The sequence below is a fragment of the Phyllobates terribilis genome, unplaced genomic scaffold (genome assembly GCF_046119375.1).
Source record: "Phyllobates terribilis strain yellow unplaced genomic scaffold, ASM4611937v1 Scaffold_2__4_contigs__length_985480577, whole genome shotgun sequence".
In the NCBI taxonomy this organism is placed as follows: Eukaryota; Metazoa; Chordata; class Amphibia; order Anura; family Dendrobatidae; genus Phyllobates; species Phyllobates terribilis.
Window position 1 is genome coordinate 214,553,798 of NW_027362762.1, and position 26,527 is coordinate 214,580,324.

General features: G+C 42.2%; 2 protein-coding genes and 1 long non-coding RNA gene across 3 annotated transcripts in view; 2 read left to right on the forward strand and 1 right to left on the reverse strand.

Moving 5' to 3' along the window:
* Nucleotides 1-11,378, reverse strand: part of GPALPP1 (GPALPP motifs containing 1) — a 32,921-nt gene extending 21,543 nt beyond the window's left edge. Inside the window, exons 1-2 of the mRNA XM_073663868.1 lie at nucleotides 11,073-11,378; nucleotides 750-873 (exon numbers count right to left, since the gene is read on the reverse strand). Of these exons, the coding sequence (XP_073519969.1) occupies nucleotides 750-873; nucleotides 11,073-11,148 (200 nt within the window). The 5' untranslated portion in view covers nucleotides 11,149-11,378. The remainder of the gene's footprint in view (nucleotides 1-749; nucleotides 874-11,072) is intronic.
* Nucleotides 11,379-11,426: 48 nt separating this feature from the next.
* NUFIP1 (nuclear FMR1 interacting protein 1) overlaps nucleotides 11,427-26,527 on the forward strand; it is a 40,947-nt gene continuing 25,846 nt past the window's right edge. Inside the window, exons 1-3 of the mRNA XM_073663860.1 lie at nucleotides 11,427-11,839; nucleotides 17,236-17,309; nucleotides 19,144-19,251. Coding sequence (XP_073519961.1) covers nucleotides 11,602-11,839; nucleotides 17,236-17,309; nucleotides 19,144-19,251 — 420 coding nt within the window. The 5' untranslated portion in view covers nucleotides 11,427-11,601. The remainder of the gene's footprint in view (nucleotides 11,840-17,235; nucleotides 17,310-19,143; nucleotides 19,252-26,527) is intronic.
* Nucleotides 21,256-24,234, forward strand: LOC141203922 (uncharacterized). The gene is made up of 2 exons (XR_012274907.1): nucleotides 21,256-21,410; nucleotides 23,745-24,234. It is a non-coding gene; the product is annotated as an uncharacterized lncRNA (long non-coding RNA).

Consider the following 26,527-nt stretch of genomic DNA (forward strand, 5'->3'; position numbering starts at 1 on the left):
TGGCACTTGTCCATCACCTCTAGTTGCAGTTGTGACTTCTTCAAAGGACCCCTGGAAGCTGCACACGTATATCTTCATTTGGACTACCATTTTCTCTAAGACAGGTAGGAATCACTCTCTTGGTATTTTATGAGTGGTTTGCAGCGCATCTCTTTCTTTTTAAGTATTTAAATTTTTTTCATTTAAACCTCTACTCTTTGTGGGATTTTGGGTCCAGTGTGCGGTCCCATTAGTAATTGACAGCTTTCTTTGTATTAGTGTGCATGCAGAGATAGCTGTCAGTCACTGATAGGACCCGCTCACTGGACGACCCAAAACCCACAACAAGCAGAGGATTAAAATGTTTAAAAGACAAGTTAAACTGAATCTTTAAAAAAGAATATTTATATTATATATATCATACACACACACAGCTATCCCTGCTTTATAGCATGATGCCTGCAGATTGGACTGCATTTTTCTGGTGACAAGTTCCCTTTAAATAGGGAAACATACACCAATCAATGTTAAAAGGACTGATACACATAGGTACCATATATAGAATACAATTCCAACATCCTAGATGATCGGACATGAAACGTAATAAAAACCTTTATTACAGGATCGTAGCCGTGTTCTTCTACACTGCGCATTAGGAAGTCAGCCAAGGAATCCCCAGGCATCACTTAGCTGACAAGAAATTCCTGGACAACATGGTGGAAACCAGCAGTGGTTCACGGAAGCTTGCAATCATCTCTTCCTAAACTCACCTTTGTGATGCCTCATTTCTTTCCTTATGGTGCCAGTGGGTGTGTGATGTATCCTCATCACTGTCCTCAGATGAATCTGAACTTTGCATTCTCTTGTATCCAGGAGGCAACACCGGACCTGCAACTGTGCAGAACAATCCAAGTCAATAGAAGAGTGATGAAAGCAGCATGATTTATTTTTATGGAAACTCTCTCACTTGGCACCCAAAATATGGGCATAATATCTGGATGTCCGATCCTTCAACTGATCCAAACTTTGATCACCATAGAACAGTAGGTTTATCTAATTTCAGATTAGTAGAACAGCAGATCATAGAAATACGGCCACAAATGAATGGGTGTACACTTGCTTTTCTTTAGCCTTTTTTATATACAAGTGTATTTCCATGGATTGTTGACATTCCATTGAAAAACGTATGGAGAAGGGCACCAGAACAAAAAAGCCAAACCTGGACAGGCACAGGGCCAGCTGCTTCAAGATCAAAGTTCTTAAGACCACAGCACCGGAAAAATAATACCATTTACTTTTTGTTTGAAATTTTACACCCCAAAGAAAGAAGTGGCGTTGCTTTCGGCGAAAATCCACTGCAGTGCACATGCCCCGAAGTTCTGCCCAGGTGAATCCAATCTCCAAATGAGTGCCACTTTGGACTGCATCGGTGTCAACATGACGATAGATACAGATGGATTCTGTGGCAGCCATAGGCTCCCTGCCCCCCACTCTTCATCCTGTAGACCACAGGTTGCTGAAAGTTTACAGTCCACAAGACGCAAACGGCGCAATGAAGTCACTGCACTGTGGCACCTACATCGTAGTATAAACTACCTTTGTGAAGTGTGTCACAACAGGTGGCATTATTACTTTCTAAAGGGAATATTATTTGCTTTAAGGCACACTGTCACGGGTGTGTCAGATGTGCAGTTGGTTGCAGAAGATCTCTTCGTTTGGCATTACAGACACCTTCTTGAATCTGTCTCACTCTAGGACCCAGAGGCTACCTCCCTCCAGCTAACTGACACCCAGGCCTGGGTCTTTAAATACGTTGTTTGCAGCAGGGTGGTGCCAGTGATATTCACATGTTTCCTTGTGAAGGCTTGGAGCTGTTGCAGTCTGCTTACTTCCTCTCTGGTGCTAGGAGGACGTTTGGTGTGATCTCTCTGGAGTCAGCTCAAGCAAATTTACTTTTTCCCGTGTGTGTCTCCCTTGTTGTCTTTAGCTGATAGTGGGGACTGACCAGTGCTCATCCCCCCTTCCCTATCCAGGACCAAGCGCTAGGGAAATACAGGGCTTAAGTTCCTGTGCAGCGATTGGTGAGGAACCAATATAGGGATGATAGGGGAGTCAGGGTGATATCAGATCAGCCAAGGAGGTTTCCACTCCCCCTTACCCTAGCGTCTGGGCCCCCTTGCCCTCTTCCCTTCGCGTTAAACTTTGTCTTTCCCACGCCTTGCGTAAAACATACGTGTCAAACTCCGGCCCATGGGCCAAATTTGGCCCGCAGGGTGGTTTTATTTGGCCCGCGACACCCGGACCATCCCTTCTATGTGGGGCCATTATTCTGTATGGAGGACTATATGGGGCCCATTATATTGTATACTGGTTGGCCCGCAAATTGTCCAAGTTTTTCATTTTGGCCCTCTTTGTGTTTAAGTTTGACAATCCTGCTTTAAGGGGTCATTATAGGGGGCACACTAGTTGTCTTGCCTTGGACTCTGGCTGCAGTATTTTAGCACATATAACATTAAAATATTGAAATTTTGTTTTTTGCCTCATCCAGTAGAGAAAATTAATTAAAATCATGGGACACCGTGAAACCAGACGATATATTTTACTTGGTTTAGTTACACCTTACAAGTAGCTTAAAAATAAATATATGGACCAAACAGAGAAAAAAGTTGCAAGATACGAGAGATTACTGATTCTGACCAGATGCAGATACTAATGTCTTATTCCTAACATAGGTGACATCTGACTGTTCTGATCTGTACAGGGGCATTTTCTAACCACTTTCTGCAAAAGACAGACTTGGCCTTCCTTATACTAAGCAGTTTTTCAAATTTCACACGTCAATTTATATAGTAATAACTGTGGACTATATTTTTCCCAGTGATTCTGAATTTGCCTTTTAGTGACACACATTGCACTTTATGTTCGTGGTAAAGTTAGGGAAATATGTTTTGTGTTTTTTTTTAATAAATAAAGTAAAAAATAATTAAAATTTACAGAAATATTTGGAAAAATTCACAATTTTCAAGCTTTTAATTTTTCTGCCCTTTAACCCCTTGACTCCCGAGTATGGTTTGCACGTTAATGACCAGGCCAATTTTTACAATTCTGACCACTGTCACTTTATGAGGTAATAACTGTGGAACTTTGAATTTTCATGCCTTTAAATCAGAGAGATATGTCACACAAAATAGTTAAATAACATTTCCCACATGTCTACTTTACATCAGCACTATTTAGGAACTAAAATTTTTTTTGTTAGGAAGTTATAAGGGTTAAAAGTTGATCAGTGATTTCTGATTTTTGCAACAAAATTTCCAAAACCATATTTTTAGGGACTACATCACATTTGAAGTAACTTTGAGGGGCCTTTATGACAGAAAATGGCCAAAAGTGACACCATTCTAACAACTGCACCCCTCAAGGTGCTCAAAACCACATTCAAGAAGTTTATTAACCCTTCAGGTGCTTCACAGGAATTTTGGAATGTGGAAGAAAAAAATGAACATTTAACTTTTTTCACAAAAATGTTACTTTAGACCCAATTTTTTTTAATTGACCCCAAAAATTGTTGTGCAATTTCTCCTGAGCACGCCAATATATATGTGGGGAAAACCACTGTTTGGGCGCACGGCAAGGCTCGGAAGGGAAGGAGCGCCATTTGACTTTTCGAATGTAAAATTTGCTTGAATAATTAGCGGACACTATGTAGCGTTTGAGAGCATCTGAGGTGCCTAAACAGTGAAAAACCCCCAATAAGTGACACCATTTTGGAAACTAGACCCCTCAGGGAACTTATCTAGATGTGTGGTGAGCACCCTGAACCCCCAAGTGCTTCACAGAAGTTTATAACATGGAGCTGTGAAAATAAAAAAAAAATCTAAACTTTTTTTTAAAAAAACAAAAAACAAACTTTTTCCACAAAAATTATCTTTTAGCCCCAATTTTTTTGTTTTCACAGGGGTAAGAGGAGAAAATGGACCCCAAAAACGGTTGTGCAATTTCTCCTGAGTACGCCGATGGCCCATATGTGGGGAAAATACACTGTTTGGGCGAACGGCAGGGTTTAGAAGGGAAGGAACACTGTGAATTTTTGAATGCAAAATTAGCTGGAATTGAGAGCGGACGCCATGTTGCGTTTGGAGAGCCCCTGAGGCGCCTAAATAGTAGAAACCCCCCACAAGTGGCCCCATTTTGGAAACTAGACCCTTAAAGGATTTTATCAAGGGGTATAGTGCACATTTTGAACCCAGAGGTACGACAGAAATTGATATCACTATGTCATCATATTGAATCAGTTGTCATTAGTCTTGAGCGCAAGTGCTCGCTACTTGAGTTTCCATCGGGTACTCAGGTATGTATCATGTATCGCGGGTGCTCGAGTGACATGCTCGGTTGTTAGAGACCCCAAAAAAACGTGCAGGGATTTCTCCTGCATGGCAGGCAATCCCTGCAGGTTTTTTTGGCCGCGAACCATATGGGGCAGAGAGTCAAGCATGTCACTCGAGCACGCGCGACACTCTGTGCATGCCCGAGCACCTGATACAAACTCAAGTAGCGAGCACTTGCGCTTAATACTAGTTGCCATATCGTCATCATTTTTTTTCTTTACTTTTGAAAAAATCCCAACCCTAACCATAATGTTTATTTTTTACTCCATTCCTCGTGCGGTATAAGTGACTAGATGACTTTATTCTTCGGGTCGGTGTGATTACAGGGATGCCAGATTCATATCAGGTTTTTATGATTGACAGCGGTCACACACTAAAATAAGCTTTTTTTTTTTTGTGCAAAGCCTAGTTTTTGCATCGCCATATTTTGAGAGTTAGAATTTTTGCATATTTCGGCAACAGAGTCATGTGACAGCTTGTTTTTTGCGGGACGAGTTGACGTTTTTATTGGTGCCATTTTCAGGCACGTGACATTTTTCGATCACTTTCTATTCCAATTTTTGGGAGGCAGAATAAACAAAAAACATCAATTCAGGAATTGTTTTTTTAATGTCGTTCCGTGTGTGCTAAAATTGATAAGGCAGCTTTATTATTGGGGCAGTACGTTTACAGCAGTATCACATTTATATTTTTTTATGTTTTGGCGCTTTTACACAATAAAAACTATTTTATAGAAAAAATAATTTTTTGCATCACTATATTCTGAGAGCTATAACTTATTTTTCGGCTGATGGAGCTGTATAGCAGCTTGTTTTTTGCGGGACAAGATGACGTTTTCAGCGGTACCATTTTCATTTACAATCGTCTTTTTGATTGCGTTTTATTCCATTTTTTGTTTGGCGGTATGATGATAAAGCATAATTTTTTATTTTTATTTTTTTACCGCGTTCACTAAAGGGGTTAACTAGTGGGACAGTTTTATAGGTCAGGTCGTTCCGGACAAAGGCGATACCAAATATGTATACTGTGATGATACAACTTAAATCTTAATTAGCCAGACGATTAGATTTGTTAATCAAAGAGAAATACCTTAGTGTGTTTTATCAGATATTGCTGGCTGTATTTTATTAATGTTCTGCTTTCTCGTCAGTTTGTGTACACTAATTTAACTTGTAACGTGTCCAGCATTCCACTAATCTCAGTTTTTTTTCATAATAATAATTTATAATAATTTATTCATGGGTACAGTATATTTTTATTTTTTGGGATTATGAATTTTTTTTCACTTTTTGAACTATTACACTTTGTCCCACTATGGGACTTTTCACTTTTTGCAGTCTGATCGCCTGTATAGCAGAGGAATGCAGCAGCATCCCTGTGCTTTACAGGCTGTCAGCGCAGCACAGGAAGATGTTACTTTGATCGCACACTGCGCATGATCAAAGTAACTTCCTGCTGTCTGGTGACCCGGATGTCTTCATGACGACTTCGGGTCACCATGACAACCACCAGGACCCAGCACAGACCGTGTGAAACGCCAGAGAGGAGTTAAGTAAGCAGCACTTACCTCCCCTTGCTCCCAGAATGCTGCAATCGACTTCGATCACAGCATTTCGGGGGTTAATGTGCTGGGATCGGTGCGCACCGCTCCTACCAAATAGTACCGGGTGTCAGCTGTGAGAATCAGCTGACACCTGGAAGCAATCGCGCCAGCACAGCCTCTGTGCGGGCACGATCGTCGGTGCGTACTAATACTTATCTGGTCTAATAGGCCCAGGGTGCAGATAAGTATTAATAAGTGTAATGTCAGAAAGGGGTTAAGGGCAACTGTCAGTAGGATCAACTCTCCTAAGCAGTCTATATGGGCATGTAGGTCATAGGAAGCTGAATAAAATTATATGCTGATATCTGCAATCTGATGTCTTATTCCAGAGAAAGCCATGTTTTTCTTATATGTAAATGAGCTGCTTCAGGCTATGGGGAGGACACTGATCTGCATGAGAATCTGCCACCAGAGTGTATTATAACTTAAATGGGGCATTACCAGTGTGATGTGTGATGGCCGCTCTCTGCTCTCCTGATCTCACTGCAGAGCTGTGTGTGATTATACCTGACACATCTGCAGGTTCCTCTCAGCTTCCATCTCACAGGCAGACAGTGTTACAATACAGCAGAGCTGTGAGAGCTACAGCAAATGTGCTTGTAAGACAAAGTCCAGTTATACAGTTCTGTGTTAGTTACATGTCATAGCTCATTTACACATAAGAAAAATGTGGATTTTTCTGAAATAAGACATTGGATCGCAGATATAAAAGTATAATTTTATTCAGCTAACTATGACCTACAGGCCCATATAGATGGCTTAGAAGGGTTGATCCTACTTTTCAGATTCCCTTTAAAACAGATGGTCATACACCAAATAGTTAAAGGGTTTGTCCACTTTCTAGAAAGCCCCTTTTTTAATTAAGTAGTCGACTTTGTAAAATAAAAATAACGACCGCCATTCCAACACTGGTCTTCTGGGCTGGCGTGACATTGGCTGCAGGGTTCACATGACATAACAATCAGAGACCATAATTGGGCTGCATCGCACAGCTGCCACAGTTTGCGCTGTTCCCAAGCGCCGGGTGCTGGAGGCAAGCAGGGCTGTGGAGTCAGTAAGCAACACCTCCCGACTCGTCAATTTCCATGGACACCGACTCCACGAGTCCCTCATACATGACTCATGTTTAAGTGCAATTCAGGGGCCCACTTGCTGGAGTGAGTCATTCTCCCCTGCTCCTCAGCGTATGCAGTCGCCTCAGGCCACCGCGCACGCTGAGGCAGACAGTATGTCGGACAGGTGACTATTATGGTTGTTTTTTATTTATTTTTTTTACAGGGGACAATGACTTCAGGGAATTTGGTGTAAAGTGGTGTACAGGTGAGTATAATGTGTTTTTTTTTACTTTATTCTTATTTTTACACTTGCTGTACACAGCGGGAGTAGAATACAACTCTCAGCAGTATCCCTTGCTTGCACTGATCGCAGTGCCGGCAGGGGACAATGATGAGACTTTCCTCCAGGGTTGTGGAGTTGGAGTCGGTGTCCATTTTGGTGGAGTCGGTATAAAATGAACCGACTCCTAAAATATATAATAAATTGGGTACAGTAGTTCAATGCAGTTTGTGGGGAATATTTTTTCATAAGAATTTGGGAAAGTTATGAAATGTCCTATAAATGTCTGTCCTATTCCTGATCTAAGGGTCTAGACTTTTAGCTGAGATGAATCTGTGCTACAGTAAATTTATCACTTAAACACGAGCCGTGTATGTGGGAGTCGGTGTCATGGAAATTGAGTAGTTGAAGGTTTGGCTTACTGACTCCACAGCCCTGGTAATAGCTTCGCCTGACTGTGCAGGAACATGATCTGATCATACCACAGCTCCTGGGCAGGAGAGGAAGCAAAAGAGAGTATACAGACAGGACAGCATGGAATCACAGCTTATTATTTCTGTGAGGTAAAACATTACCCTGTCTGTTTTTAAACAATGTTTTACCTCACAGAAAGAATCAGCTGTGATCCCCTGCTCTAATACCTGTATACTCTCTTTTGTGTCCTCCCCTGCCCAGGAGCTGTGGTATGATCAGACCATGTTCCTACACGGTGAGACACAGCCATTACACAGTACACAGTAGGGGCACATTTAGGGTATGTGCACACGGTCAGGAGCCGCCTGTGGCCCGACGCTGCGGAATAGCCGTGGGACTTCCGCCCTCATTAGGCAAATGAGAGGCGCCATTTTTTTTTATATGCAGACTTTCCTTATAGATATTAGTCTATGGGGAGAGTCCACATGCGGACCCGCAAGTGAAATTGACATGCTGCGGTCTGGAAAGACGTGCCACATATCCGTGTCCGCAGGTGGGCAGAGATGCATAGTGGACATGGGATTTCTAGAAATCCATCCACGATGCTGTAACATGTGGACGCTGCGGGTTTGATGCTGCATAAGCACGCAGCTTCAAACCCACAGTGGCTCCTGACCGTGGGCACATACCCTTCACTCGTGCGAAAACCTCTTTACGTTTTCTAATGTCCTGTCTGTTGTGAGATGAGTACATATGGTGAATAAAATATGACAAATAAAGTGATGAATAATTACTAATCCTAAATAAATAGGAATATTTCAGTATGTAAGCCGCCAGCAGCTCTACCAATACCTACACTAGGTCCAGCAGCTGGCAGGCAACGCAACCTAAGCTGCCAGTCTGCGTGATGCCTAAGGATGAATACCCAATTACAGGAGCTAGCCTCTGGTCAGACACCACTGTGATAGATTTCGGCGTATTTCTTCCCTCTGGCAGCTTGTGAATACCGCGGGGACACTTCACATTCTGGCACAGCTAATGCAGCTTTTTCTCTTAATATGTGATGCGTCTGGCACATTGCCCAGGAACATCTGCTGTAATTGTTAGTGGATAACCTAGCGCCAAGCATCCATAATATATCCATCTATACTAGATCATTATATAACACTATATACAGGGTAAAAAAAAACATTTCCAGACAGCAGCATTATACAAAATGCATGAAGTATCTAAAAGAGAATGTATTACCTACATAATATTGCAGAATTGCAATCAGCTACTGAAAAAAACAAAAAAATATTATGTATTTTCTTATTTCTTTTTTTGTACAAGCTCATGGGGACAGCCGTCTTACCTGATTTTGTTAACCCATTCAGTGATCAGCTTTGTTGACCAAAGACTGCAATAGTCTGGACTGTTCACTGAATTCAATGAGAACATAGGTGACATATAATAGCAAAAAAATAACAAAGTTGACTTTTTTTTTCTGGATGAAGAAATGGACCACTTTTCATACCCTGGAAATACAAGTCAGCCTTTATGTCACCATGTGAACATAATGTTGACTGTGGTCGTATACAGCATATAATGTTAAGGAACATTTTGGGAAAGGTAGCACAGGGGGTGGAAATGGAGGGGATTAATAATGGAGAGACTGCCAGATCCAACAAAAGATTCAACTATTAATCATCTGAATGTCATTAACGGGGCAGCCCAACCACTTGGGACAAGATTGCTGGACGTCCAACTGCGTGAAACCTCAGCGATCACCTGTTATCAGTGTTGAATTTTTTTTCCCAAAAATAGTAGGACATGGCACCCATAGATGGCTGTGTAGGCATGGTATCACTCTCTCTCACTGCAATCCTCCTGCCTGCGACTTCTTAAAGGGAATCTGTCAATATATTCATTCGGCCCAAACTACGGGTAGTATGAATGAAAGCTTAGCTGAAAAGCGAGGACTATAGGGAGGGACCTGACTAATCTAGCGCTGCCCCTGGCCCGCGGTTTACTCACATTGTTGCAGTTAACAGGTCTTTCCCTAGAGATACAATTAAGAGACCTGTCAATCAACTGGATATGAACAGGGAGAAGCCACTAAAGGACCTCAGCGGTCTAGTCAGGTCTCACCCTATAGTCCCGGGTGGCCTTTCAAGCTCGGTTTTCTCTAAAATGCTATAGTGTTTCAGGGTAAAACATACCTGGATGAAATCGTACATCCAGGCTCTGATTCATGCTGCCCGTGGTTTTGTACAGCATGACTAATGACAGGTTCCCTTTAAAGGCCCGAGTAATCTGCCTCTCTACTCCTCTGCTTCTCTCCCCTACAAATCCCTTCATTAGCTTCCAATTCCCCAATGTATCCAGTTCATTGACCTACAAAGCTGTTCATAATCTGTCTCCTCTGTATATTTCCAAACTAATCTTCAAATATCCACCCACACGTAGTCTCCGGTCCTCCCTAGATGTCCCTCTCTTCTCCACACTCATACGTTTCTCACCCAATCGCCTCCAAGACTTTTTAATGATCAGACATTGATCACAGCAGTATTAGTGGAGCCACACGGCAGACATACTAAGGTTGCGATTCTCACTGTTATGAGCCAAGTACCCCCCTATTTGGTAAGAAATAACACTGCAGCAAGACCTGCAGAAAGCTTAGCACCTTTCTCAACCAGCCATGGGAAGCTTACATAGTAAATGCACTTGTTTTTCAAAATCTACAGTGCAAGCGAGATTCGAAGAAACCTTGTGATATATCTTAATAGAAAAAATGAAGCCTTCCCTACGTATCAGTTATGTATCTCTCTGCACTTATCATTCGCTCTCAAAAACTGCTCTAATCTGTCTACAGATCTGTCTCCAAAAGTCTACGGAGAAGTCCATGCAAGATACAGCTCAAATAATGGCCAGAAATAGTGCCATCCCTCATATACAAACATGCCGGCTTCTTCTGAAAGGTTACCTAACAGTGCAGCTACACTTTATCAGGACAGTCCACACATCTCAGCCAGCATATGGTGCTACAAGAACTACGGAGCACAATAAAAGGCGGTAAGCATTGCAGAGCTCAACTACAATAATAAAATCTGAAATAACTACAGAAGTAAAGCTGTGATCTGCTATACAGGACAAATGTCATCATTGTCCCCTAAAATAGGGCTCCTCAGCTGTAAAACTACATCTCCCATCGTGTCATGAGTCTGTGGCTGATGGGAATTGTTCAGCAGCTGGAGAACCACAGGTCGCAGAAGCCCCATACCTGCCCCCTCCCCCATGCTATGGACCATTGGGGCAGATAGACGGCAGAGTGCTCTGACACCTCAAGGTGCTCAGCAATGGTCTCTGAATACCTTCTCCATCATCCTCTTCATCGTTACCACCGCAGAATCCAGGCGGCAGAGCCGGACCGATCAGATCCCGGGACATCTTGAACGGAGGAGAGCTTAGCGTGACGTCACTACATTGCGCTACTTCTTCCGCCCTAAATTAAGTCGAGGCCAGAGCCATGACCTACATGATGATGAGTGATTGTTCCTGACCAGCTCACCGTTCCCATTTTACCATGCGGACACTACAAGGCGTTATCGGGACACACAAAACCCGAACATAGTCCAAAAACTGGAACGCGGTCGCCTTAGAATTGACGTCTGCGTTCCAAAGACGATCACGTGATACATGCTGAGCTCGTACTCCGACATCTTTGATTCGGGCATCCCATGTCTCTCCTCCTATGTAGCGTATAATACCATATTCCATGTATACACCACCATATGTCATGTATCAGCGGCCGCACATGTGTGCAGTGTGAGGAGGCCGGCGGCAGGTACGGGCCTCACCAGGTCACGTGTAGACGAATTCTTTCCCGTGCCTTGACCCTATATGGCACCCGGAAGTGAGCGCCACATGCACGCTGTTATCATGGAGCAGCATGCAGCCTACCCTCCTCCGGTGCTCCGGCCGCCGGCCTTCTCCGCTATCGCGAATCCCGGGCACACGGGGCCCTGGCACCAACCGCCGAACAGCGGGCACCATGGGCTGTGGTCTACAGGGGCGCCCCCTGCACCGTGGTATGGAGGATGGCATCAGTGGGGACCCCAGCACGGACAGCAGCTCTCAGGTGGGGACAGTGCAGTAGTCAGATTGTGTGCGCAATATCAGGGCGGTGGAGTCGGTATAAAATGGACTCCTACACTATCGAATACATCGGGTACAGTAGTACAGTGCTGTAAATGTTTTCAGAAGAATTTGGGAAAGCTATGAAATGTTCTATAATTTCTGTCCTATTCCTGATCTAAGGATTTAGGCTTATAGTTGAGATGAACCTGTGCTGCACTTTATGTACACGCTCAGTAGTGACTGATGCTGTGGAGTCGGGGTAGGTGGTTTGGCTTGCCAACTCCACAGCCCTGGTGCACAGATCTGGGTAATCAGCTGTATGTGGTGCAGGACACATGGTGGATTTATTTATTTTACTCACTTATATAGCGCCATTAATTCCACAGCACTTTACATACATTATCATCACTGTCCCCATTGGGGCTCACAATTTAGATTCCCTATCAGTGTCTTTGGAGTGTGGGAGAAAACCGGAGAACCCATGGGAAACCCACACAAACACGGGGAGAACATACAAACTCCTTGCAGATGTTGTCCTTGGTGGGATTTGACCCCAGGACCCCAGCGCTGCAAAGCAACAGTGCTAACCACTGAGCCACCGTGCTGCCCTTCTGCTGCATATGATCACACCATTGGGTGCTAAGAGCCCATCAGTAAGGCCACGGCCCCTCTATCAGTATTTAAGTTTTTTTTCTCAGGAGTGGATGATAAACTGGGGAACTGGTGCACTTGTTTCTATTATACCTTTTCTCTGATTGTTCCTCACCTGGTTTTGGCTCCCACTCCTGAGAAAAAATACTGATAGTGGAGCCGTGGACTAAAACTGACTCTGGGGGCCCACAAATATTACATTACTCTCATTCACAAATGTATCTCTGCTTCTATATAGTAGTACATTGGATAGTTTGGTAAATTAATAAGTTGCTGCCTTGTCTGCACATAGTGATCCAAGTGTATTTTGCCAACTACCACTCATAAGGGAGTAGGGTGCCGACTGGGGACTCACCTGTTCTCCAGAGGGCCAGTCCCAGTCTGAACCACCCCAATGAGTTCACATCTGAGGTCTCATCATGTGTAGCTCAGCTTTGTACAGATCTGCTGTAATGGTCCCATACTGTCCTTTGTTACCCCTGAGGCAATGCTTTTAGGCTGCGTGCCCACTATGCGTTTTTCAAGCGTTTTTGACGCGGAATTTCCGCAGCGAAAACTCTTGGTAATACGTGCCCTATGGTCCCCAATGATCCGCATGAGCTCGTCACATGCTGCAGAAATTTCCGCTGTGGATTATCATTGCGGAAAAATACGCAGCATGTCCATTAATTTTGCGGACACGCAGCTTAAAAGCCGCCATTGACTTGCGTTGGACCTCGTGACATCTGCATCACTGCATCTGCACATGTGGATATCACACGGTTCAATGTGCGGATGGTACCCAGGTCTGGAGAAGAGGAGACTCATCCAGACCTGGGTACCATAGAACCTGTAAAAAAAAAAAAAAAAAAAAAAAAAAAGAACTTAAAATAAAAAATAAAGATTATACTTACCTTCCGATGTCCTCCCGGTGTTTTATCCGCTCCGTCTGGTCTGCTGTATGGGTCGCGGTGTTGTGAAGGATCTGCCATGACGTCATTGAGTCATGTGACCTGACACATGACTCAATGACGTCACTGCAGGTCCTTCACACCACCGCGAGCTGCCCAAGACACCGGATGGAGCGGAGAAAACATCGGTAGGACATCGGAAGGTAAGTATAATCTTTATTTTTTTACCATTCTTATTCTTTTTTTTTTTTTAAACTATTACTTGGTCACACTATATAAATCCATGCCGGTTGCATGGATTTATATAGTGTGACCAAGTTGTCAAGCACTTTTCCAAGTGATGCTAAAATCGTTTGGAAAAGCGCTTGATAACCCGCATGCATAAATGCATGTGAAGAACGCTTGACAATCGCTTCTACCTGGCGGGAAAAACACATGTAAAATCCGCATGCGTTTTTCTTGCCAGGGAGAAGCGTAAAACATCTGCAGCATTTCTGCATCGTGGGCACATAGCCTTATTGTGAAATGCTACACATCACCAACACACTATATGAAAGCACGTCTGCAGTATTGTATGGACTCTTTATGCTGTCAGTTTGTGACTTTGTGTGCATGACCCTAAGGCTATGTTCATACTAGGTATTTTTTTTCAGCGTTTTTTTATGCAAATGTTCTGCGTTTTACAGTATGAGCAAAGTCTATGAACTTTCAGAAATCTCATGCTCATGCTGTACGCCTTACTTGTCGTGACGTCAAAGCTGGGTCGCTTGCTGCCTGTGAGCTGCCAGTGATAGCGCCGCTCACAGGCAGTTTCGGCAGCACAAGGTAATTAGAAAGAAGGTTGTATTTATCACTAAAACACACAGGCATTTTTTTTAAAGTACCGGACAACCCCTTTAATTCTTTAGCTTTCTTTACATCATTGTTCTGTTCTTACTCTTGGGCCAGATTCAGTATTTGGTGAGTATTTTACATCAGTATTTGTAAGCCAAAATCAGGAGTGGGTGATAAATGCAGCAGTGGTGACGTGTTTCTATTATACTTTTCCTGTGATTTTGGCTTACAAATACTGAATGTGTGGACGTGGCCTAAGGCCAGTTTCACACGTCCTTATATTTCCAGTACTGGAGATGTCCGTGTGTGGCAACCATGTGCCGCATCAGGATCACACGTACCAGCGCCTGGGAATCAGCGGTACAGTTAGCACTGTTCCCAAACCTTGGGTGCTGAACGCTGCCCTCATCACTTATCTCTTGGTCTCGGTGTGATCACCATGAGCAAAAGACAATGTTGGGAGTAGTAGTATTCTGCTATCCGGAGATGTCCCCCTCTGTAATCCACTAACACTGAGGAGTCGGGGAGAATGACTCACTCAGTGAGCTCCAAGCAGCTCCGGGGCCCGCTTGCTGGAGCTGCTCATTCTCTCGGGCTCCTCCGCAGTCAGCGGATTACAGCGGGGGACATCTCTGGACAGGCGAGTATAAGGATTTTATTACTTTATTCTTATTTTTACACAGGGACACTGCAGGAGCAGACACTACTACTCCCAACATTGTCCTTCGCTCGTGCTGATCGCAGCGCCGGCAGGAGCCATGATGAGGGCAACGATCAGCACTTGGGAACAGCGCTAAGGCTATGTGCCCACGATGCAGAAATGCTGCAGATTTTTTCTGCATCTCCCTGGCAGGAAAAATGCATGCGGATTTTACATGCGTTTTTCCCGCCAGGTAGAAGCGTTTGTCAAGCTTTTTTGCATGCATTTCTGCATGCGGGTTATCAAGCGCTTTTCCAAGCGATTTTAGCATCACTTGGAAAAGTGCTTGACAACTTGGTCACACAACCGGCATGGATTTATATAGTGTTACCAAGTAATAGTTAAAAAAAATAAATAAATAAAAATGGTAAAAAAATAAAAATTATACTTGCCTTCTGATGGCCCCTGGTGTTTTCTCTGCTCCGTCCGGTCTGCCCGTGTCTCGCGTTGGACTAAAAGGACCTGCGGTGACGTCATTTAGTCACTAAATGACGTCACTGCAGGTCCTTTTAGACCACCGCGAGACACGGGGAGACCGAACGGAGCAGAGAAAACACCAGGGGCCATCGGAAGGCAAGTATAATGTTTATTTTTTATTTTAAATTCCTTTTTTAACAGGTTCTATGGTACCCAGGTCTGGATGAGAGTCTCCTCTTCTCCAGACCCGGGTACCATCCGCACATAGAATCGCATAATATCCGCATGTGCACATGTGCTCATACGGATATTATGCGATTCAATGCAAGACAATGGCAGCAATTACGCTGCGTGTCCGCAAAATTAATGGACATGCTGCATATTTTTCCACAATGATAATCCGCAGCGGAAATTTCCGCAGCATGTGCACAGCACATGGGGATTATCATTGGGGACCATGGGGCATGTATTACCAAGCGTTTTTTTAAGCTTTTCCGCTGCGGAAATTCCGCGGCAAAAAAACACTTTAAAAACGCATAGTGGGCACGCAGCCTGACTGCACACTGATTCCCAGGCACCGGTATGTGTCACACTGATGACACACGGATGTCATCCATGTGCGTTCAGCGTGAGACATTTTGCGATCGTGCATCCAGAAAACAGACATGTCAGCGTGTGGAGCACACGGACACGGTCCGTTGAAACACACTGACATGTGTGCAGACCCATAGATTTGAATGGGTCTACGTGTGTCAGTGTCTCCAGTATGTGTGGAAACTCACCACAAATACTGGAAACACTGACGTGTTAATGTAGCCTAAAGGGTGATTCAGAGTCAGTACTAATTTGTGTGGTGTCAGCCTCCATGGTAAGGCAGGGCTATCTCTGTCCCTTTTTGTTGCTTATGGCATCAGTGTATTACGTATAGAATACATAATGTATAATTTTTGTTACATGAGTTATTCTGCTGTTGATCGGTGCACTAGCATTAATCTAATCTCACCCAGTTTCCACCCCCTTCTCCCCGAGGATTAGTTTCTTCGCTTCTGTTTTTGGCCCTATTTGTACTAGGTGACTATTTTGCAGATCGCTTTGTTCTTCCGGACATGAGCCTTCCTTCAGCTGGGAATATTTCTCCCCATAGACGACAGTGGAAAACACTAAAGGCTTCTTTGTGGCTCCTGTTTTTAACCACAGATCTCTGCTTGATACATTGTGCTATGGTCTTCGGCAATTCCTGGTGGATCCCACTGATTTATAATGGGATCCATCAAGGTATTTATCAGCATCTGGGGAAAAATGGTGACTGTAGTGTCCCCCGTCCCCCACTTTGTGAAGGCAGCAGTGGGGGTATTGTCATAAGTGTTGTCAGACCCTAAAAACCAATGGGAATTTTCTAAGCCCATTGGTTTTGTAACTTTATTACATAAATTGCATATTCCTGGTCTATGATCATAAAACATTTCTTCCAAAACAATAATATGCCTTTAGCTTGTGTTTGAAGAGCGCTCTTCTGAATATCTGTAGGTGCAGCCGGACTAGTATATGTATTCCCCTATACACTACCTGCTGCTCTGTTCTTTTCTGATGGTGTGCCCGTATGTGTTTTGTTGTGTTGGTGATCTACTGTATTATACTACACTTGCTGTTGTGCTGATAACCTTTTGGTAGTATCTGCCACAATCATGGATTACAATGGCGTTAATCTATATCTGAATGAGTTTAATGAGAAATGTCATGTCGCTCATAACACTTCTATCCAGGCTTCCTTTTGCAATGAGAAAGGGTTTTTGTTACTATGGAGACCAGAGCGCGGCGCCAGTGAAGAGTGTATTGTTGCCGTTAGGCATCTAATATTACATAATACCATTTCTTACTTCCAATTTCCGTCTTTTGCTATTTCAGGGGGGCCTTGGCATTATGGCCAGAGTCAGCAAGTGCAGGATGGAAATGGTTGTCATGGGAACAGAGGAGACAAGGTGTAGTATATTATATAACCCTTGTGTGCCAGCACGTTATTTTAATATCATTAATTAGGATTGCAACACTTCCATTATTACTTTTTTTCCATACAGTCTTCTTACATTGTGCACACTATGAGAAAATAAAGGTTTATGTTTTGATAACAAGAGCTCAAGTATTGTACATATGTGGATTACACTCACTGGTCTATATAAGTGGTCCTCAACTCTTTCTACCTTGAGAGCCATAATCCACTGAGGCCACATCCACAGCCCCCTGAGTGGTGACATCTAGCTCCCATCACACAGTAGGGACACTCGGAGCCCCCATTGTAGTATGACAACTAGTGATGAGAGAATATGTTCTGTTAACTTTCAACGAGCAGGCTCGGGTGTTTTCTGAGTGTCTTATTGAGCATTTTATACACCTCTCTATATACCAGGGGTGCATAACTCCAGTCCTCAGGGGCCACCATTCAGGATTTCCTTAGTATTACACAGGTGATAATTTTATCACCTGCACAGATGATTATTCCATCACCTGAGCAATTCTAAGGAAAACCTGAAAACATGACCTGTTGGTGGCCATTGAGGACTGGAGTTGTGGATCCCTGCACTAATCTATCCCTCCTGCTTTCTTTATCAACACTATATACCCTAAACAAACTGTGCTGAAGTGTAACGGCAAAGGAAATGGGTCCATAGAGAGATACTTGTCCTCTGTACTGGGTTGCCAACTTGAATTTTTACTTTTTCTGCACGACTTATCAAAAAATTGGACAATATTTTTTCTGGACATATTGGACAAACTGTAATAAATGATTATGATTATAAGTGATGCATGTCTGCAGTCCAGAATTCTGATGCAAAGACATTTGCTACATTCACTGTGAATTGTTAAATATATATATATATATATATATATATATATATATATATATATATATATATATATATATATATATATATATATATATATATATATATATATATATATAAAAAAAAAAATCTGTATAAGTTTCTTCAGTTTAAAAAACAAACAAAAAAAAAAAAACAATCATGGACACAGGGCAAAAAAAGTACCCTATTTTTAAGGACTGTTCTGTAATTTCTGGGTGGTTGGCAACCCTGTGGGGTAGCTGCATGGCTAATACCAGCCTTTAGGCTTTATTCAGATTACTGTAGAACAACTCCATATGAGATCCAATTACATTTTTGCCACTTACAAGAAGGTGTGAAATGGTGGTGACGAGAGACTTAAGTGGGTTGTCTTTACCATGTACTCTTTTCACGAATACACCTCTGCTGTTCTTCCAATGGGCTTCTGTTAATCTTTGTCAGACCAGATCTGGATGTACAGCGACTGTACGGGAAATCATTCCTAAAGATCTTTTCTCGTAGTCATGCTGGTCCATCCAGCTCTTTAGGGACAAATAAAGCAAGGAGTCAAAACACCAATATGGTCTTGAGCGATGGAGAGGATGTGACTATCTATTATATTGTTAATATCAGGCTTCAGTACTAAGGAGCAATGTTTGTTGCACCCCCATGTAGATCACTTCATTTGTTCAACATCTTCATTAAGAGGTATTCGATGTCTAACAATGAGGGCTGTTCCAACAGAAAAGTTCTATGCCGGCTCAGTGGTTACTAATTTATAGAAGTCAGTATACTGAGAATTACGCAATGTAATCACTTACCTGCTTTGTTGCCCTGTCACACTAAGGAAAAAAAACCTTTCCAGTTTTCATAGAGCCAAATATTCTTTTAACTTTTGATTTTTCTCTATGCCTATACAATGGTTCAATAGTTAAGATAGATGGTTGATGTTGTTTTATGAATATCTTATTAGAAGAAGAAGAAGAGAAAAGAACCTGTATACTCGCATTACTGTGACACCTGTGATCGAGGCTTCAAGAACAATGAAAAGTATGAAGAGCACATTTCACAACACGTCAAGGTACATGATACCAATGATTAATTCAATAATTTCCTGTAAGAAGCAGGTGAACTGTTGAATATCTGCACAGGGTGAACTATATTTTAGTCTAGCATTCAGCTGATTGTTGCAGGTCCAGTTTCTGTGAGCGCCACCCCTCCTTCTTGGCCAACAGTTGTTATAGCTAAGGTTTTCTGCATGTGATTATACCTTTCCTCTGCAGGTATAATCACAAATCAAAAAGCCCTCTGTGGCCATAACTTATCTGCCCTTCTTGGGTAGATGTAATTACATTTTTGGAGAGTTTGTATGGGTATCTAGTTTATAGCACTGTATGTTTATTACTCATATTTTGTGTCTGTTATTTCAGCGTCATTACTTTTATAGCATAATACCAATGCAAATAATTTATTTCTTTAAAACTAAGGTAAGACAGATGTAAATTTTCATTTTCCCACCTCCCACTGAACCATTAAAATACTGTGGAAGTACTTATAGATTTATGATGTACGGTTTATTGTAAAAGTGCAATAGGCCTACTGACACATGGGAGAAGTAAAGACCAAAGCATGTTGTTAGATCTGTGGGTGTATATATTTTCAGTAAGCGCTGTGTCCAAGGGTGGTGGACTACAAGAATCTCCAGATTCAAGAAGCGAGAAGTCCTGGAAGCTATTTAGAAGGCAATTGGCTTTTGCTTTATAAATGTGAAGCTTCACTTTTATGTTCCCAACAAACGCCTTTATAAATGGACCTTAATGTCAAGTGGTTTGTGCTAGCTTTGTTTCGAGCACAATAGTGAGTGGTGACCTTTTTACTTCTTTTTTTGGTGTCAAAAAGGATTTTATTAAAGAAGCAAAATAGGAAAGCAGTAAAAGCAATTACATAAAGTATAGGTCTCCCCAGGTGTAAAAAGCTTATATAAAGGCTTGTCTTACTGTACTAGTATCATGAGATGATCAGATCTTTTGAAATTCTAATTCTACAGCTTGATCAATTTATTTTGTAGATTGATTGGCTGTGGATTGCAATATTGCCAAACTTATAATTTCCCAGAAAATGTTACATCGTGAGGTCTCCTAGGACTGTATTGAACACCTTTCAAGCTCTATATAAAGCAAAGGCAGCTTTCAAGCATCAATTTGCATGTTCGAGTTCTATCCATTTTTTTTTTACAAATAGCACTTGTTCCTATGATTGTCTATTGGGCTGTTCACATGTCGCATTATTTTAATTTTTTTTCCTTGGAGCAAGTGGTCCATGTGAAATCTCAGGGACATGTCCAATATTGATCCAGGAGTTGGATCACAATTTGCAATGCAAGTCTACGGGCCTGTGGAAAAATTCGGACAGCAGTTGGATACCATTCATGTGCTGTCCGTTTTTCACCGACTAATAGATTGGAGAATTTTTTTTTCTGTTTTTTTTTTTTTTTTTTTCTCCCTCATCAGGGGAAAAAAAAAAGCGGTCATGTCTGAGGAGGAGGTGTACAAGTAGACACATGACCACTCCATCATGTTCGAAACTGACATAACTCCCAGCCGTGGAGGCTTCACCTGTCCAGGTTACAGTGGTGCATTGCTGGCTTGTATTGTTCCTGCCCATAGTTGCTGCTTTAGGTGTCTATGATGCAGTGTCTTTTGGACCTCAAAGACAAATAATGGTAGCTCTCTATTTTCCAGTGGAGCTGAGCATATGCCATTATTTCTTGGAAAGATGGTAGTAGCTGCACCACAAGCCACTTGACCAGGTGAGTGTTCAGTTGTCACACAAGTGGTTGCCTGTTTCCTTCATGGATATCTGACTGCAACTAAGGATGAGGAAAAGTATTCGGAGTATGATGAACAGTAGCGGTCGATGACAGTGATGGCATTGAGGACACAAGCCAAGTGGTACTTGAGGATGAGGAGTGGCTGACAGAAAAGCATGAGAGGAGCATGAGTCCTAATTGCTGGCCTGTTTGCTTTTCCCAAATGAGCAGGTGATGTTGCTTCATGTGCAGCTGGAGAACCATAGTTTATTTGAGCCTAGACCTCCATGACTTATTTTCCTCCTGCAGACTAATTCAGAAATGTCCGGTGGTAATGTGCAAAAGAACTCCAACACCAGAGATGCCCTCACGAATGACTCGCCACCACAACCAGAGATTTTAGGAGCGGTTGAACCTCCTCCACAAACTGGGTAGGTGGCACTACCTGCTCCAGAGCTTGGCTGTAAAAAAAAAATAACAACCCCAAACCGAATTTTGCTCCAAAGGCTCTTTTAGCCGCACAGTGCCTCCCCTGAAAATCGTCGATGTCAGCACCCTCTTGCACTAATGACATCACCTCCTCGGCATCTCCATCTGGTCCTCAGGTCTTGTCCACCGCAAAATCCATCATGTCCTGAGCTTCTTGACTGCATCCAGCACGCCTATTCGATTCCCACCATGAGATTTGTTCTGGCTGCCAGTGCCCCTCACATTTTGCTGAGCCCGTTAGACTGGTAGGTGTTGGAATCATCTCCTCTAACCCCTTGTCATCAGAGTACAGAGGCAGACTGTTTATCTTTTCTAAATAAACCAAGATGTCCTGGTAAAATATCTTCCTTAGCCCAAGGGATGATGTGGGTTAGGGGACAAAGGGGCCGAACAGATTCAGGTCCCCTGTCATTGACAGAACTGGAAGTCTGCTATGTAAAGTAAATTAAGTGTTATGGCTTAGGAGGTGGATTGAGCGGAATATCGATTCCAGCTGACTGATATGAGTGATGTGACATATTTTATTACACCCTTCTCTTCCTCCCCACTAATACACTTGCCAGAGACAAAGGAGGCCAGTTGTGACCTGCATTTGGTACTACCGCTACTGGGGTGACTGGTGCCAGTGGTGCTGTTAGCGACCCCCATGGTTTAGCTGGGGTATGTTTTTTGTTTGTTTTGTTTTTTTTTTCTCTTGACTTAACACATCTGTTGCCAGTGCCCCTTTTTTGTTTGCCAAACATTTTGGACATAAGTATAACATTTAAACATCACACTTGTCAAACTCTGGAAAAATGTGAAATAAATAGAAATGCTAGGTAGGGTAAACCAACATGAGCAGGTGTGCCAAAACAGACTTGCATTGTAATTTCTTTTTAGATTTTTTTGTTAAGCAAATGAACGACTGAACAACAAATGCCATGTAGGTAAATGGCTTCCAAATACTGCGGCCCACAGTGAATTTGGGGAGTGTCCGGTTGCTAAATTGTACTAGTAAAACAGGTGTGCGAAAATTAAAAACCAGTATGACAAACTAATGTAGCCGAGGCGCTAGTAGGCTATTAGACCTGCAGCAAATATAGACAACTACCACATGTTGTATGAGGATAAAAATGTAGATATTAATTCAAGTATTCACGCAGGGCTAATGTGTAGAATAAAGATGAAGGGCACGTAGAGATAGAATAAGATTAAAATGGTTTTATTAATAAATACTAATAATAAAAAAGAGTGATTATAGATAATGTTGGCCCATATAGGGGATGGACTCTTTAGTCTATTATAAAAATGAACTCTTCCAGACTTTGAGACATGGATGGTCTGTGTTAATTAGATGATCTGTTAGTTTTTCGTCAATAAGGTCATCCCCTAGAGTAAAGGAAAGCGGGTCAGATCACTAATGCAAAAAAGTGAAGAGATGGCTCTAGTATAAAATAGTGTGAGGGTACCTGTATATGCAAGTTATGGATGGTAGCAATGAATCATATTTGAGCTCGATAGTGTCAGACCAGCGTAGTTCAATGGTAATAAGGCAGAGCTGGCTTAATAGCACTGTAAGTGAGACATGAGCTGAATATAAATTGATAATGAAAAAAGGATTAAATAGGGATTAATTGACAAGCGCCTAGTAAAAGGGGTTGTGGGTAGCACCTAGTAGCAGGGCTGTGGAGTCGGTAAGCCAAACCTCCAACTCCTCAATTTCCATTACACAGACTCCGACTCCACGACTCCCTCATACATGGCTCATGTTTAAGTGATAAATTTACTGTAGCACAGATTCATCTCAGATAAAAGTCTACACCCTTAGATCAGGAATAGGACAGACATTTATAGGACATTTCATAACTTTCCTAAATTCTTATGAAAAAATATTCCCCACAAACTGCATTGAACTACTGTACCCAATTTATTATATATTTTAGGAGTTGGAGTCAGTCCATTTTATTCCGACTCCGCGACCCCGCATCTCCGCCTAGTAGAGGGTGCCACAAAGGTACCTGGATATTTAAATGATGGGCAGTGATGGTAGATTGAGTAATGATTGGTAAGGTTAGGTACTGTGCTGCAATGATGGTAGAACCATTGAACTATATGGACCAACATTATCTATAATCTCTTTTTTATTAGTGTTTATTAATAAAACCATTTTAATCTTATTCTACCTCTTCGTGCCCTTCATCTTTATTCTACACATTAGCCCTGTGCGAATACTTGAATTAATATCTAAAAATTAAAAATGTCATTTTTTTTTTCATTTGGTTTTAATCAAACTCTAGCCACAGCCCAGAGACTCCAGTTCAAAACCCTAACATTGGCACATAAAGCCATCCACAACGTGTCTCCTCCATACATCTGTGATCTAGTCTCCTGGTACTTACCTGCAAGCAACCTTTGATCCTCACAAGATCTCTTCCCACTATCGCATACAAGATTTCTCCCGTGCATCCCCCCCTACTATGGAACTCTCTACCCCAACATATCAGACTCCCGCCTACCGTGGAAAACCTTCAAAAGGAACCTGAAGACCTACCTCTTCCGACAAGCCTACAACGTACAGTAACCCCCACGCCATCATACGACCAGCTCTACCCTCACCTGCTGTATCCTCACCCATCCCTTGTAGATTGTGAGCCCTCGCTGGCAGGGTCCTCGCTCCTCCTGTACCAGTCGCTGACTTGTATTGTTCATGATTACTGTAATTGTTTTTGCTATGTATACCCCTTTCAAATGTAAAGCGCAATGAAATAAATGACACTATAATAATAATCACTGTTCCTCCCCTTGACAAATCCATAACCAAAACTTTTTTTACATTTTAAAAAATAGCCAGATAAAATAGAATGGCACCCACACTTACTGATCCACCACTGGACAAAATATGACAGCAGCAAGTAGAAATAACATCCCTGTTAATGTAATTACTTGATACAAAAGAAAAAAATATAAAAATAACCACTGCGCTAAAATGTTGAGAAACGAACCACTGATAAATATCCGTGATAAAGACTGTTGGAGGGAGAGATCTGCAGGAACAGCAAATGAGAATAATAATAAAACTACAGAAAAGTGAAGGCTGCTAATCGCTTGTGAGTATTCCTACAAATGTACAGTTATATGAAAAAGTTTGGGCACCCCTATTAATCTTAAGCTTAATGTTTTATAAAAATTGGTGTTTTTGCAACAGCTATTTCAGTTTGATATATGTAATAACTGTTGGACACAGTAGTGTTTCTGCCTTGAAATGAGGTTTATTGTACTAAAAGAAAATGTGCAATCTGCATTCAAACAAAATTTGACAGGTGCATAAGTATGGGCACCTCACCAGAAAAGTGACATTAATATTTAGTAGATCCTCCTTTTGCAAAAATAACAGCCTCTAGTCACTTCCTGTAGCTTTTAATGATTTCATGGCTCCTGGATGAAGGTATTTTTGGCCATTCCTCTTTACAAAACAATTCCAGTTCAGTTAAGTTGATGGTCGCCGAGCATGGACAGTCCTCTTCAAATGATCCCACAGATGTTCAATGATATTCAGGTCTGGGGACTGGGATGGCCATTCCAGAACATTGTAATTGTTCCTCTGCATGAATGCCTGAGTAGATTTGGAGCGGTGTTTTGGATCATTGTATTGCTGAAAGATCCATCCCCTGCGTAACTTCAACTTTGTCACTGATTCTTGAACATTATTGTCAAGAATCTGCTGATACTGAGTGGAATCCATGCGTCCCTCAACTTTAACAAGATTCCCGGTGCCGGCATTGGCCACACAGCCCCAAAGCATGATGGAACCTCCACCAAATTTTGCTGTGGGTAGCAAGTGTTTTTCTTGGAATGCTGTGTTTTTTTGCCTCCATGCATAACGCCTTTTTGTATGACCTAACAACTCAATCTTGGTTTCATCAGTCCACAGGACCTTCTTCCAAAAAGAAATTGGCTTCTCCAAATGTGCTTTTGCATATCTCAGCCGACTCTGTGGCGTGCTTGCAGAAACGGCTTCTTTCGCATCACTCTCCCATACAGCTTCTCCTGGTGCAAACTGCGTTGTATAGTTGACCAATGCACAGTGACACCAGCTGCAGCATGTTGATGCTGCAGCTCTCTGGAGGTGGTCTGAGGATTGTCCTTGACTGATCTCACCATTCTTCTTCTCTGCCTTTCTGATGTTTTTCTTGGCCTGCCACTTCTGGCCTTAACAAGAACTGTCCCTGTGTTCTTCCATTTCCTTACTATGTTCCTCACAGTGGAAACTGACAGGTTAAATCTCTGAGACAGCTTTTTGTATCCTTCCCCTGAACAACTATGTTGAATAATCTTTGTTTTCAGATCATTTGACAGTTGTTTTGAGGAGCCCATGATGCCACTCTTCAGATGAGATTCAAACAGGAGAACAACTTGCAAGTGGCCACTTTAAGTAGCTTTTCTCATGATTGCATACACCTGGCTATGAAGTTCAAAGCTCAATGAGGTTACAAAACCAAAAAAAGTGCTTTAGTAAGTCAGTAAAAAGTAGGTAGGAGTATTTAAAACAAGAAAATGATAAGGGTGCCCATACTTATGCACCTGTCAAATTTTGTTTGAAGGCAGATTGCACATTTTCTGTTAGTACAAAAAAACCTAATTTCAAGGCAGAAACATTACTGTGTCCAACAGTTATTACATATATCAAACTGAAATAGCTGTTGCAAAAACACCAATTTTTATAAAACATTAAGCTTAAGATTAATAGAGGTGCCCAAACTTTTTCATATAACTGTATGTCTCCAAGTAGTCCCGATTGATACAAAGACACAATGCACAAATGGCCCACGCAGGGCTAGGAAAAAAAAACAACCACAAAGTGGTTACTAAAACCAATCAGGTTATGATGTTACCAGTGCAGTGCCTAATAAAAAGATAAAGTGGGAGTGGGCATTTTTTCTCAGGAGTGGGTGGTAGATGTAGAATTGGTGACTTGTTTCTATTATACCTTTTCTCTGATTGTTCCTCACCTGGTTTTGGCTCCCACTCCTGAGAAGAAATACTGATAGTGGGGACGTGGCCTTTGACTGATACTTCCATG